Raw genomic sequence first — 14706 nt, 5'->3', positions numbered from 1 at the left:
GCCCACAGTTCTTGGTCATGCTGCTTCAAAGAATGAAGTAGTAGACTGGACAGAGTGGTGGGCAGGAAAGGAAGGTTTATTGAGGGATAGCAAAATGATAGTACAAAGCTCCCAACAACATGAGGCTTGCCACTGGAGTTTCTAAATATCGGGGTTTTTTGGGCCTGTTGGTGGGCCATTTTATTTATTTATTTTTTTATTATGTTATGTTAATCACCATACATTACAATATCATTGGTTTTTGATGTAGAGTTCCATGATTCATTGTTTGCGTATAACACCCAGTGCTCCATGCAGAACATGCCCTCTTTAATACCCATCACCAGGCTAACCCATCCTCCCAACCCTCTCCCCTCTAGAACCCTCAGTTTGTTTCTCAGAGTCCATAGTCTCTCATGGTTCATCTCCCCCTCCGATTTCCCCCCCTTCATTCTTCCCCTCCTGCTATCTTCTTCTTCTTCTTTTTAACATATGATGTATTATTTGTTTCAGAGGTACAGATCCATGATTCAACAGTCTTGCACAATTCACAGCGCTCACCATAGCACATACCCTCCCCAATGTCTATCACTCAGCCACCCCAACCCTCCCACCCCCTACCACTCCAGCAACTCTGTTTGTTTCCTGAGATTAAGAATTCCTCATATCAGTGAGGTCATATGATACATGTCTTTCTCTGATTGACTTATTTCACTCAGCATAACACCTTCCAGTTCCATCCACGTCATTGCAAATGGCAAGATTTCATTCCTTTTGATGGCTGCATAATATTCCATTATATATAGCTACCACATCTTTCTTTATCCATTCATCTATGGATGGACATCTTGGCTCTTTCCAGTTTGGCTATTGTGGACATTGCTGCTATAAACATCTGGTGGGCCGTTTTAATATGACTAACCCTCCATGCGCCTACCATCCAATCAGGTTTTTGTCTTCTATCTATCACATGGGAAAGGGTGGAGGGCTCCTTCCAGGGTGGTGTAAAATCCTTTTAAGGGGGACTTCCTCTTAGGGCGGGGGCCCCTTGTCCCTGCCTGTCTACCTTCCAACTATCCTTCGTCATTAGGTGCTGAAATCTCTACTTGGCTCATTAGCCTCTAAACTGCTGTTTTCTGGTGTGTGTATGTGTCTAATCTTGCTTTGTGCATGTTGGGCTTTACAACTGGACACTACCCTGAGGAGAATTTGCACTAGATTTTTTTAAAAGATTTTATTTATTTATTTGTCAGAGACAGAGAGCAAGCACAAGCAGGGGGAGAGGCAGACAGAGGGAGCCCAATGCGGGGCTTGATTCCAGGACCCTGGGATCATGATCTGAGCCACAGGCAGACGCTTAACCAACTGAGCCACTCGGGTGTCCTTGCACTAGATTATTGAACTACATCTCTGCCATTCTTCTTTCTCTGGGAGTGCTCCCTCAAGTCCCAGCCACTTTAGCAGCTCTGAACTTTGACCTTTGACTCTTCAGCCCAGTAATACTGCCAGCTTTTACTTGGACTTTATATTTTAGGACTTGATTGGAAAATTCCCTCAGGAGAAAAATTTTAGGGTGAATATGGAGCCCACTTCATGTTCTTCTCCTCTTTCAGGATCATAGATTCAAGCCCTGACTGCTTTGGTTACTCTTTCATTTCTTCAAAGAGTTGTTTTGATGTTTTTCTATATTTATAAACATTTATATATTCTATTCTATCCTACCCCCCACCCAGAGGGGAAGTTAGTCTGATGCATGCTCTTTCATCCTAAATGGAACTGGAAGTTTCAGCACTTCTTACCTCTTGAGTTTGCAGTACTTTCACTGACCTATTTATTTGCCTGAACCAATGAAGATGGCATATTCTCTTTAAATTAAGGAACCTCGGGCGCCTGGGTGGCTCAGTCAGTTAAGCGTCTGCCTTCGGCTCAGGTCATGATCCCAGCATCCTGGGATCAAGTCCCGTGTCAGGCTCCCTGCTTATCAGGGAGCCTGCTTCTCCCTCTCCCACTCCCCCTGCTTGTGCTCTCTCTCTCTCTCTCTGTCAAATAAATAAATAAAATCTTAAAAAAATAAATTAAGGAACCTCAAAAAATTAATTAAGGAACCTCATTCCTTTTATTTTGTATATTAGATCAAATCTTCTGTCTGTGGGCAAAGCCAAAGTCAGACTGCTAAGACACCAGCTTCAGCTAAGTAATAGGATAAGAAGCCTGACTGCAGAGAATGACATGGTAAAGAATGCATGGAGGGGGTTGGGCGTCTGCCTTCCACTCAGGTCATGATCCTACAGTACTGGGATGGAGCCCCGCATCGGGCTCCTTGCTCATCGGGGAGCCAGATTCTCCCTCTACCTCAGCCTGCCTCTCCCCCTACTTGTGCTCTTTCTCTTTGTCAAATAAATAAAATCTTTAAAAAAAAAAAAAAAGAATGAATGGAGGGGCACCTGGGTGGCTTGGTCAGTTAAGCATCTGCCTTAGGCTCAGATCCTGATCCCAGGGTCTTGGAATGGAGCCCTGCCTCGCCTTGGGCTGCCAGCTCAGTGGGAAACCTGCTTCTCCCTCTCTCTCTCTGCCCCGCCCCGTGCTTGTGCTCTCTCGCACTCTCTCTCTCTCTCTCTCTCAAATAAATAAATAAAATCTTAAAAAAAAAATGAATGGAAGTCAGGAAGTATAGCTATCAAATGCATACAGTGTGTTTAAGCAAGTTGGTTAATGAAGGGAAGCCAGAGATATGGTAGTTAGAGGTGGGAGGACCTTATTTTCGAGATGACGAGACTTGAGCATGTTTATAAGAGTGGGGGTGGACCATGGGGTGCCGGGGTGGCTCAGTCGGTTAAGTGCCTGCCTTAGGCTCAGGTCATAATCCCAGGGTCCTGGGATTGAGCCCACATCTGGCTCCCTCCTCAGTGGAGAGCCTGCTTCTCCCTCTCCCTCCTGCCCCTCCCCACTGCTCATGCTCTCTCTCTCTCACTCTTGCTCTTTCTCTAATAAATAAATAAAATCTTAAAAAAAGAGGGGGTGGACCTAAAGGAGAAGGTAAAGCCAAAGATACAAAGACAACGAAAGATAATTAAGAATTCTAGAAGAGATGGGAGTGGTAGGGTAAATTGCCCAGGTAAAATATATTGGGGAGCAAACAGAGGTAAAGATACAGATTAAAGTTTGAAAGAGAGAATGAGATACCTGATAGTGTCATTTTCTGGAGACATTTGGAATCATGATAAGAGGCAGCACTTAAGATAAACAGTAAAGAAGTAGAATTAAAGACTGGATGAGGTGAATGAGTGAGAGAGATAAGTCTCTGACCACTCCCAGGTTTGGGGCTTGGGCAACTGGGTGGATGATACTGTTGGGTTAAAAAAAAAAAAGCAGAGGCCTGAACAGCAGACTTGGGAGGAAAAGGTGTTAAGGTAAGTTTCTTTGTTTACACTGAATCCATCAATAGTCCATATTGACTTTTGTCTATAAACTTTGGGGCCCATAGTGCCTACTCCAAAGATGAACCCCTGTTGCAAGTCTTGTTTATATACTGTAGCAAGAAGCATTCTGCTTTGCTGGATCCTGACTAGCTTCTGTTCTTAAAGGACACTGGAATATAAAAAAAGGCTTTTCAGAACGAACATTAAGTGGAGGATTTATTTGACCTATGAACTGTTTTTTAACCATGAATTCATCCCCTTTATGGATACCAAGCTATATATACTTTACTATGAATTCTTCACGAAAAATGGAAATCAGAAAGTCTCAACGGAAAGGAAAACTGAGGTTATTTAGGAGAAGGGTTTTTGTTTTGTTGTTTAACAACAACTAAAGGGAAAGTTGAGAGGGGGAAAAAAAGATTTTAAGAGAGAAAGAGGGAGAAACGGGGTTAGCCAACAGCCCGGAGAAGTAGTGATTCTGAGCAAAGAATAATGTAAAATGGAAGAGGCTGGCTGAGTTGGAGGGAGGAGGAAGACACTACCTAGGAAAATATGGGGAGAGGGAGTGAGAAAAGGAGAAACTTTTAAGGTTGGAAATTGAGGACGGTGACAATGGAGCGGGTAGAAGACAAAAAAGAGTGCCATCCGGGAATGAAAAGGTTTCCAGGTTGAGGTAGCGGGTGGAGAGAGAATGGGCTGATGAGAGGGTGAAGAGGCAGCGGCGGGTGTTTGTGCGCCAGGGACAGAAGCAATCTGGGCGGAGCAGGTGACAGAGGCAGCCGCGGAGGAGGCCTGGTCCTTCCAGGTTTCCGCCACCATCCATGCCCGGAGGATGCTCCCTGGCAGTGCGGGAAGACCGTAGGGAACGCAAGCAGGGACGGCAACCCGGACTGGAGCGGCCGGGCCCAGGAAACCCATGAAGAGGACCGAGAGCGGGTCCTGCTGCCACCGCCCCTGCGACTGCAGCTGCTGCCGCCGCGCGTCCCGCCGGGCGCACCGCGCGCCTTACTGCTCCGGGGACGCCGCGCGAGCCCCACAGCCCTCGCCGCAGTCTCCCGGCCGGGAGCGACGGCAGCCCGGGCCGGCCGGGAGCTGGGCAGCGGCGGCCGAGGAGGAAGAGGCAGCGGCGGCGGCCGCACCCTGGATGAGGTGAGAGCACCGCAGGAGCTCTGCGGGAGCCCGGGAGCCCGCGGTCTGCGCGGGGATTGGCGGCGCGCGGGGCGCTGGGCAGGAGCACGGCGCCCGGGGCTGGCACCTAGGGCGGCTGGAGATCCCGGCGCCTACGAGGGGTGGGCGCCGAGTGACCTCAGCTTGGAGAGGGTTGGGGGGCCCCGGGGAGAGGGGCTGCGGGGGCTGAAGCGGCTGGTGGCCGGGGAGAGAGGGGAAGAGCCAGTGGGGGAGTTGCCTAGAAATAAAGGTGTGGCGCAGGATCGTACCGGACTGAGGCTTGGGAAACGCGTCTCGCTCCCGAGGTCTTCGCTTGATGTGTGTAGACACCCGCTTTGTTGGTGCAGATGAGGTCGAGGCCATGCCTGTTGGGTCGAGTCGAAGGAGAGATGAACACATGATGCAGAAGGCCGTGCCTGGGTGGAAGCATTAGGGATAGCAAAAGAAGACAGAGGATCAGGAAATGCGCGCGGGTGTTCAATTGAAAGAGTACCCACTGCTTTATCTAACACCCCCCCTTTTTTTTTATACATATACTTTTTATTTATCTAAGATACAGACAGCAGGGTGGAGGTTGGTAATGGTTCTTTCTTTCTAGACTAGGTCTCTTCCCCTACAGAGCTGGAGCCATGCCTGTTGGCCGGATGAGGCTGTGCAGGACAAGCTCCATTTAAACTCAGCCCCTTCCTTTGCGTTGAGATGGAAGACAGGACAGATGAGGCCTACATTTTCGTCATGTAGCATCAGCCCGACAAAAATCTGCCATGCATATGATTTTTCGGAGAAGAGACAGATTGTGCTACTGCCTTTTTTGAAATAAGCATTTCTTGGCTTAGCATTTTTAGCTTACTCTTTTATGAGAACCCAGTACTCATAATTCATACTACAAGGCAATCGCGTCTTCAGTCTCTAAGCTGCCATTAACTAACTGGGATATGAAAAAAGGAACTTCATTTCTCTAGGCCTCAGTTTCCCGTGTATAAAAATCACAATCTTTTGAGGATTAATTACAGAACTAAATATTAATGAAAACTGTTCTCCGTGTTTAGGACTGTGTTTATTTGTAAACTAGGAAACTAGTTTATTCACACTTAATTGTATTTATTCATCACACTGTCCACTGTGAGAAAACAGAGTCAAAGACATTCAGTTAACAGTGCTTAAAGGAATCACATTTCTATTAAGAAACCCATAAAAAAATGACTGCTTTTAAGGAGTTGAGGCAACACCCCAAACTAATATAACATTGTCTGTTAACTAACCAGAATTAAAATAAAAACTTTAAGAAAAGGGGGGGTGCCTGGGTAGCTCAGTTGGTTAAGTGTCTGCCTTCTGCTCAGGTCCTGATCCCAGGGTCCTGGGTTGGAGGCCCATGTTAAGCTCCCTGCTCAGCAGGGAGTCTGCTTATCTCTCTCCCTCTTCCCCTTCCCCATGTTCATGCTCAGGCTCTCTCTCTCAAATAAATAAATAAAATCTTAAAAAAAAAACAACAAAAACTGGGGCACCTGGGTGGCTCGGTTAAGCATTGGACTCAAGATTTTGGTTCAGGTCAAGATCTCAGGGTCCTGGATATAGCCCTGTGTCGGCTCCGCCCTGTATCCATTTGTTTGTTTGTTTGTCTATTTTTAAGTAGGCTCCACACCCACTTAAAGTGGTGCTTGAGATCAAGAGTGCATGCTCTACCGACTGATCTAGCAGGGCACTCCTTTACTTTCAAAACCATACCTGTCTTATCTATATAGTATTAGAGGTTTATGAGTATTAGAGGCTTGTACTTGGGTAGGGGTGTTTTTGGTGTCCAATTTTCCAACTATCAAATCACCTATAAAATGGAAGAAAACACCTTTGCACAGTATCGGGATTCAATTTAATTCTGTTATTTATTGAGCAACAATGGTGGAGGCCAGTACAAAACTAGATGCAAAACTACCCTCAAGTAGGTCAGAATCTATGGTTTGTAAACTATGCTCATCTAACTATAGTATGAAGTGCTGTAGCAGAAAGATGAACTGTGGAAAGGATAAATAAACAAACAAATAAATGAAAGGAAAGCAGACTTCAGGGAAAGCAGACTGTGTCCCAAAAGGTCATACAAAGTGACGTTATCTTGGAAAATATATTAGAATCTGGTCTTTACCTTGTTGAGTCTGTTTCTCAGGCTGGTATTAAATCCACAAGACTACTATATAAACCCAGAAAGGCAAATTATTATAATGAGGATTTATTATCAAAAATTAAAATGAGGATTCTCACATCTCAGGGAACTAGACCCTCTTCTGTTGCTTAGTGAGGTCTCTTGGCATACTCGCTGTATTTGAAAAACAAATTATAAGCAAAAGGTTTTTTGTAAAATGAATTTAGAACAAGGGAAAATAATCAGTGCATTCCAGATTTTTAAAAAATTTAAAGCTTTAAACAGAGTTAACAGAGGTGCCTGGGTGGCTCAGATGGTTGAGCATCTGCCTTCTGCTCAGGTCGTGATCCTGGGGTCCTGGGATCGAGCCCCACATGGGGCTTCTGGCTCGGCGGGGAGCCTGTTTCTCCATCTCCCTCTCCCCCTGTCCCCAGCTCATGCTTTCTCTCTCTCTGTATCTCTGTCAAATGAATAAATTAAAAAAAAAATCTTAAAAAAAAATAAAGAGAGTTAACAGGGGATACAAGTGGGTTCTTTTTTCCTGAATGGTGCGTGTCATTAATGATCAACCTCTCTTCTTATGTACTTCTTCTTTTTTTCTATTTCTGACATGCTAATATTTTCAATTAGGTAATAATCTGTTTGGCCTGGGAATCCTTGTGTCCGTTTCAAGTGTTGGCACATCTTTTCTCTGAACCAGTTTGTCTTCACTGTGAAGTTTACATTTCAGACATCAAAGCTCACTTTCCTTTAGGTAAAATTCATGATAGGGGCAGGGAAGTGGGGTGGGGCTTGTTATAACCCCTACATGCTGGCAATATGAGCCAGGTGATTAATGGCTACTGAATGTGATGCTAAGAAGCAGAGGACCAGAGAGGGCTTTGCACATACATAAGAGGTGAATTCTGTCTGGCCTACTAACAAAATAATGAAGCCAGGGTTGGATGGGAGGCAAATTTTAGCAGAGCAATAAAACAAATGTATGGCCCTGGGAAAATGCTTTCTTGAAATGAGACCCATGCTGTGATAGAACTTTTCAATGAGGATTTAATTCAAAAGTGAGCTTCTTTCAAGTGTGCAATTGTTTAAAAGGAGGAATTGAGTGAGTTGCCAGCTGGTGGCAATCTGCCTCAGGGTACAGTTTTGAACCCTAGCTGACTGCATGTTCTAGGTGGATAGCCTGGAACCTACAGAAAACTGTGGGGCGGAATGTCAGAGAAGGTTATATTTCTAACATCAGACTTCAACCCGTATGTCTCTTTAGCCATCTCTCTTTTTGTAATTATTATTTTGTTACTGCTTTATTGAGATATAGTTGACATAAAACAAACTGGGCATATTTATAGTGTACAATTTGAAAAGTTTTGACATATGTCTGTATCTGTGAAATTATCACATGCTCATCATCCCAAAAAGTTTCCTTCTTCCCTTTTATGATCCTCCCTCCTGGCTCTTCTTGCCCCCACTAACACACAGGCAATCAACCACTGATCTGCTTTCTGTCACTATATGTTAGTTTGCATTTTCTAGAAATTTATATAAATGGAATGATATGGTAGGTACTCTTTGTTTTTGTCTGGCTTCTTTCACTCAGTATAATTATTTTGAGATTTATCCATGATGTCGTGGGTATCAATATTTCATTTTCTTTTGTTGCTGAGTAGTATTCCCTTGTATGGATATGCCACAGTTTATTAATTCACCAGCTATCTTGTTTCAGTTTTGGGCTATGACAAATAACACTGCTATGAACATTCATGTACAAGTCTTCGTGTGGACATAGGCCTTCATTTCTCTTAGGTAAATTTCTTTTCTTTTTTTTTTTAATGATTATTTATTTAATTATTTATTTGAGAGAGAGAGCACAAGCAGGGGGCTGAGGCAGAGGGAGAGAGAGAAACAGACTCCCCACTGAGCAGGGAGCCTGACATGAGGCTCGATCCCAGGACCCTGGGATCATGACCTGAGCCGAAGGCAGACACTTAACTGACTGAGCCACCCAGGCACCCCCATTTCTCCACATTCTTGTCAACACTTACTATTGTCTTTTTTATTAGAGCCATTCTAGTGTGTGCAAAATGGTATCTTATGATTTTGATTTGTGTTGCCCTCGTGACTACTGATGTTGAACATCTTTTTATGTGCTTAATTACCATCTATATTTTTGGTGAAGTGTCTGTTGAAATCTTTCGCCCATTTTTTATTGAGTTGTTTGCTTTTTTATGGTTAAATTTGGGAGTTCCTTATGTATTTGAAATATAAGTCTTTATTATAGTGGTACTTTTGCACACATGTTCTCTCAATCTGTATCTTGTCTTTCCATTTTAATAAGGATCTTTTGAAGACCAGAAAAATTTAAATTTAAATTTTGCCAAAGTAAGTACAAACTACCAATGTGTTTGGTACACACACACTCCTATGTGTTCTTCTAGAAATGTTAGAGTTTTACATTTATGTTTGATCTATGATTCATTTTGAGTTAACTTTTGTATGTGGTACAAGGTTCATTTTATGCATATGGATATCCACTTGTTCAAGCACTATTTGTTGAGAATTCTGTTCTTTCTCCATTTAATTGCCTTAGCACTTTCATTGAAATCTACTGATCAAATATATGTGGGTCTATGTCAGAATTTTCTATTCTGTTCCATTGATCTATTTGTCTATTTTAAGACCAATACCATACTGTTTTGTTTTTTGAAAGCCCCTGACTTTATTGATTTAAAAACACTTTACAAGGATACTGCCTGTTCTGCCAAAAAAGGAGCCAAATAGCGTAAGACAGACCAGAGATGGAAGTGGGGGTGAGGGAAGGGCCAGGAATCCACTTGGAAAAGCTGATAATTGTTGACTTGAAACTGACTTGAAGCTGATAATTGTTGACTTGAAGCCGATAATTGTTGACTTGAAACTGATAATTGTTGACTTGAAACTAGGAGAAGGGAAATGCATGAGAGTGAGAATTCAAAAAAAAAAAAAAAAAGCAAAGCAAAATTGAAATGGTGAGGGGGAGAACTCCCAAAGACCTTGGAGTACATCATAGGTGATATGACAACGGCAATCTCTTCCTTTGTAGAGGACAGGGGAGGAGTCCCCATGCGCTGCAAACTCTGGAGACTCAGTGCTGGGGCTGGGTTTGGGGGCCCATCCAGAGAGCCTCACAAGAAGGCCTTTTGCAGCACTCTCAAAGGCCTCCGAAGCAGTCCCAGGGTTGCTTGGCATTGGCACCACATGTGTCCTTCAGCCATTCCCGGAAGAGATTTTCATCTTTCTTTAGCATCAGAAACTGACCAAGGACAACAGTCTTTATCAAAGCCCCTTTCCTCCAGCTTCTTGCCCAGAACTTCACCAATCCTGGCCAGGCTCCCACTGGCTTTTCCCTGGTGGGCTCTCCCACCAAGTCTCAGTGCTTCGGGGAGGTTGTTATCTTGATCAGCTTAATTGGCAGCTCCCCATCCTGCATGGCTCCTCCTGCCACCCGACCACTCCCACTGATGCCTCATCCCACTCCATACTGTCTTGATCACAGCAGTTCTTTTTTTTTTTTTTTTTAAAGATTTTATTTATTTGAGAGAGAGAGAGAGCACATGAGAGTGGGGAGGGTCAGAGGGAGAAGCAGGCTCCCCGCTGAGCTGGGAGCCCGATATGGGACTCGATCCTGGGACTCCAGGATCACGACCTGAGCTGAAGGCAGTCGCTTAACCGACTGAGCCACCCAGGCGCCCTTGATCACAGCAGTTCTTTTTAAGTTTTAAGATCATGTAGTGTAAGTCCTCCAATTTTGTCCTTCTTATTTAAAATCATTTTGGCTATTCTAGGTCCTTTGTATTCTCATATACATTTTAGAATCCACTCATCAATACAGACAAAAATCCTGCTGGTGGTTTGAGTGGGATCGTATTGAGCCTATAGATTAATTTGGAGAGAATTGATATTTTAACAATTTGAGTCTCCTGATCCATAAACATAGTGCATATCTCCATTTATTAGGTTAGTGGTTCTCAACTGTGTCTCACAGTATCTGGACACATTTTTGTTTATCATAACTCAGGGCAAGGGTGATATGGGCATCTAGCAGATGGAGGTAAGGAATGCTGGTAAACATTCTACAATGCACAGAACAGTCCCTGCAATGAAGAATTATCCAATCCAAAATAATAATAACAATAATGTCTTTAATTTCTCTCACCAGTGTTTTATGTTTTTAGTGTACACTATTTATGTATCTTAGAGACACTTATGCCTAAATTCTTCATATCTTTAATTCTATTATAAATGATAACATCTTAAAAATTTCCATTTCTGATTGTTCATTGCTACTTTATATTGATCTTTGTATATTGATTTTGTATCCTTCAGCTTTGCTAAATTCACTGTTTAGTTCTAATAGATTTTTTTATAGATTCCATAGAATTTTCTACATGATGATGTCATCCCCCAAAAAAGAGAGATGAAATCTTACTCCTCTTTCCAATCTCAGTGTCTATCTGTCATTTATTTATTTATTTATTTATTTATTTGTTTGTTTATTTATTTTTGCTTTATCACACTAGCTAGAGCCTCCAGTACAAAGTTAAATTGAAATAGTGAGAGCAAACATCTTTGCCTTGTTCCAGATCTTAGGAGGAAGGCATTCAGTCTTTTATCATTATGTATGATGTTACCTGAAGGTTTTTCATGGGTACTTTTTATCAGGCTGAGGAAGTTCCCTTCTATTCTTAGTTTTCTGAGAGTTTTCATTAGGAATGGATGTCTAATTATACATCTATTGAGATTACTGTATCATTTTTCTTTTTTTATATTGTTAATTTGGTGAATTACACTGATTGATTTAAGAATTAAAATCAACATTGGGCGCCTGGGATAAATCTCACTTAGTAATGATATGTTATACTTTCTATATATCGTTGGATTAGATCTGCCACAATTTTGTTAAGAGTTTTTGCATCTGTGTTCATGAGGGATATTGGTTTGTATTCTTCATTTATAATACCTTTGTCTGAATTTTGTATAAGGATAATGTTGGCCTCCAAAAATGAGTTGGGAAGTATTCCCATCCCTTCAATACTGGGAGAGAGTTTAGGTGGAAATTGCATTATTTCTTCCTTAAATATTTGATTATATTCACTAGTAAAGAATTTTAAGACTAGTTTTTCTGTGTGCGAAGGTTTTTAACTACAAATTCAATTTCCTTTTTATTGATTTGCTTATCTATTTGTCAGAGAGAGAGAGCACAAGCAGGGGGAGTGGCAGGCAGAGGGAGAAGCAGGCTCCCTGCTGAGCAAGGAGCCCGATGTGGGGCTCGATCCCAGGACCGTGGGATCATGACCTGAGCCGAAGGCAGATGCTTAACCAACTGAGTCACCCAGGCATCCCCAAATTCAATTTCCTTAATAAATATAGGACTATTTGGTTTATCTGTTTTTTTCTGGAGAAAGTTTTGTTAATTTGTGTAGTCCAAGAAATTTGTTCATTTTTTTAAAAAAAGATTTATTTATTTGTTTTAGAGAGAAAGAGTACATGAGTGGGGTGAGGGGCAAAGGGAGAGAGAGGGAGGAAGCAGACTCCCTGCTGAGCATGGAGCCCAACTTGGGGCTCAATCCGAGGACCCTGAGAGCATGACCTGAGCTGAAACCAAGAGTTGTATGCTTAACCAACTGAGCCACCAAGGTACCCTGAAATTTGTTCATTTTATCTAAGTTGTCAACTTTATTGCCATAAACTTTTCAGTTTTGAAAATTGAAATATGATTTTATGTGTTTTTTTTTAAGATTTTATTTATTTATTTGAGAGAAATCGAAAGACAGAGCACAAGTGGAGGGGGAGGGACAGAGGAAGAGGGAGAAGCAGACTCCCTGCTGAGCATGGAGCCCCATGTCAAGGGGACTTGTTCCCAGGACCTTGGGATCATGACCTGAGCAGAAGGCAGACATTTAACCAACTGAGCCACCCAGGCACCCCAGAAATACAATTTTCTTATTAGTCCTTTGATATTTGTAGAGTCTGTAGTGATATCATCTTTCTCATGTTTATTTGTGTTTGTGTATTATTGTGTTTATTTGTCTCTTCCCTTTTTGTTTTGATAAACTTGACTAGAATTTTATCAGTTTTATTTACCTTTTCAGAAAACCGGCTTTGGCTTTATTAATTTTCTCTATTGTTTTTCTCTTTTCAATTTATTTCCTTTACCTTTGATCCTTATTGTTTCCTTTCTTCTGCTTACCTTGAATTTCATTTGCTGCTCCTTTTCCAGTTTCTTAAAGTGGATGCTTAGATCATTGATTTAAGAACTTTCTTTTCTAATACAAGTGTTTCAGTGCCATAAATTTCATTCCAAGTACTGCATTAACTCTGTCCCACAAATTTTGATATCTCATGAATTCATCTTCATTCAGTTTAAAATATTTTCCCATTTCACTTTTAGTTTATTCTTTGCTCTGTGGGTTATATAGAAGAGTGTGTTTAGTTTTAAGACATTTGAGGATTTTTCAGACTTCTTTCTGCTGTTGATTTCTAATTTAATTCTATTGTAGTCTTGATGATTTGAATTCTTTTAAATTTGTTGAGAATTGTTTTATGGCCCAGATTATGATCTGTCTTGGTCAATGTTCCTTGTGCACTGGAAAAGAATATGTATCCTGCTGTTGTTGAGGGGTGTGTTTTATAAAGATCAGTTAGATCGAGTTGATTCATTATGTTGTTCAAGTTTTCCATATCATGTGTCTACTTTTTTAATCAATTATTGAGAGAGGTATATTGAAATTCATTAATATAAATTTTGAATTTATTTCTCTTTGATTCATGTCTTTTGCTTCTTGTATAAAGTGAGCGTTACTAGGTACATAGCTTCTCAGTGAGTTACCATTCTCCTTTTTTATTTTAATTTTTTTCTTTAAAATGCTAAACTCAATGGCTTTATCTTAAGTTGTGTGAAATATTAGTATTCAAGAATGCTGAAACTTGTTGCTTACAGGCAACCCTGTAGGGACCCCTCTCACTCGAAAGCTTTTTCTGTATCGTCATTTAATAAGCTTCTGTCGCTTTACTCACACACACACACAAAAATGCTGAAACGGTTTTTATGTCACTCAAATGTTAATCAAAACATCTGAAAGGAATTGCTTTTATAAAAACATTAACATATTAATTGTTATAGAGCAAATAGATTTTTGTTTGTTAGCCTATTATATTTCCATTTTGAAATTAAAATACATCCACATCCTCTTGTGGATGTATTTTAATTTCAAGTAGGTTGTTTTGGCATTTCTGAAGCACAAAAAGTTTTTTATTTTATTTATTTATTTTTAAAAAGATTTTATTTATTTATTTGACAGAGACACAGTGAGAGAGGGAACACAAGCAGGGGGAATGGGAGAGGGAGAAGCAGGCTTCCCGCTGAGCAGGGAGCCCGATGTGGGGCTCCATCCCAGGACCCCGGGATCATGACCCGAGCCGAAGGCAGACACTTAATGACTGAGCCACCCAGGTGCCAGCACAAAAAGTTTTTTAATAAATGCATCCCAATACTGTGCTAAAGGCAGAGTTAGATTAGCTGGTCTCCTTGTTATACATTGTGGCAAACAACTAGAGCACCACCCACTGTTCTGGATTTCAGTCTGTAGTACTACATTCTTCCAGAAGGTTGGCTCCTAGAACTGGTGATGGTAAGAAAAGAAGTAGCGGCATGAACAATTGGAGGACTAAGCCTTGGGAAGATTAGCAATGAGATAATAATACTTTTCTAAATTGGATCAGCATCATTTGACCTGCCATGGACATGAGTTTAAAGTGTCTTTTTTGGCCCCCTTCCCTACGATGTGGAGACTCCATTTATCCCTTACCAAATGCAGCTACCACGGGTCATATCTCCAGTGCCCATTGTGCTTTATAAATCCTAATGTTTTCATTAATCTGAAAGGAGAGTCTTTTAACTTTGAAGGATACCCAAGAGAGCTTTATTACACTTTAGAATTTGAAAGTGCCCTGAAATTTGTCCTTTAAAAAAAT

General features: G+C 41.6%; 1 protein-coding gene across 1 annotated transcript in view; it reads left to right on the top strand.

The window, feature by feature from the left end:
- The first annotated feature begins 4314 nt into the window (after nt 1-4314).
- Nucleotides 4315-14706, top strand: part of PDE4DIP (phosphodiesterase 4D interacting protein) — a 207029-nt gene continuing 196637 nt past the window's right edge. Inside the window, exon 1 of the mRNA XM_054512655.1 lies at nt 4315-4547. Coding sequence (XP_054368630.1) covers nt 4315-4547 — 233 coding nt within the window. The remainder of the gene's footprint in view (nt 4548-14706) is intronic.

This window comes from Mirounga angustirostris, unplaced genomic scaffold (assembly GCF_029215605.1).
Source record: "Mirounga angustirostris isolate CCGP_5_RB_7025 unplaced genomic scaffold, mMirAng1.0.hap1 SCAF_4, whole genome shotgun sequence".
Classification (NCBI taxonomy): Eukaryota; Metazoa; Chordata; class Mammalia; order Carnivora; family Phocidae; genus Mirounga; species Mirounga angustirostris.
This window is presented reverse-complemented; position numbering and strand designations above follow the sequence as displayed.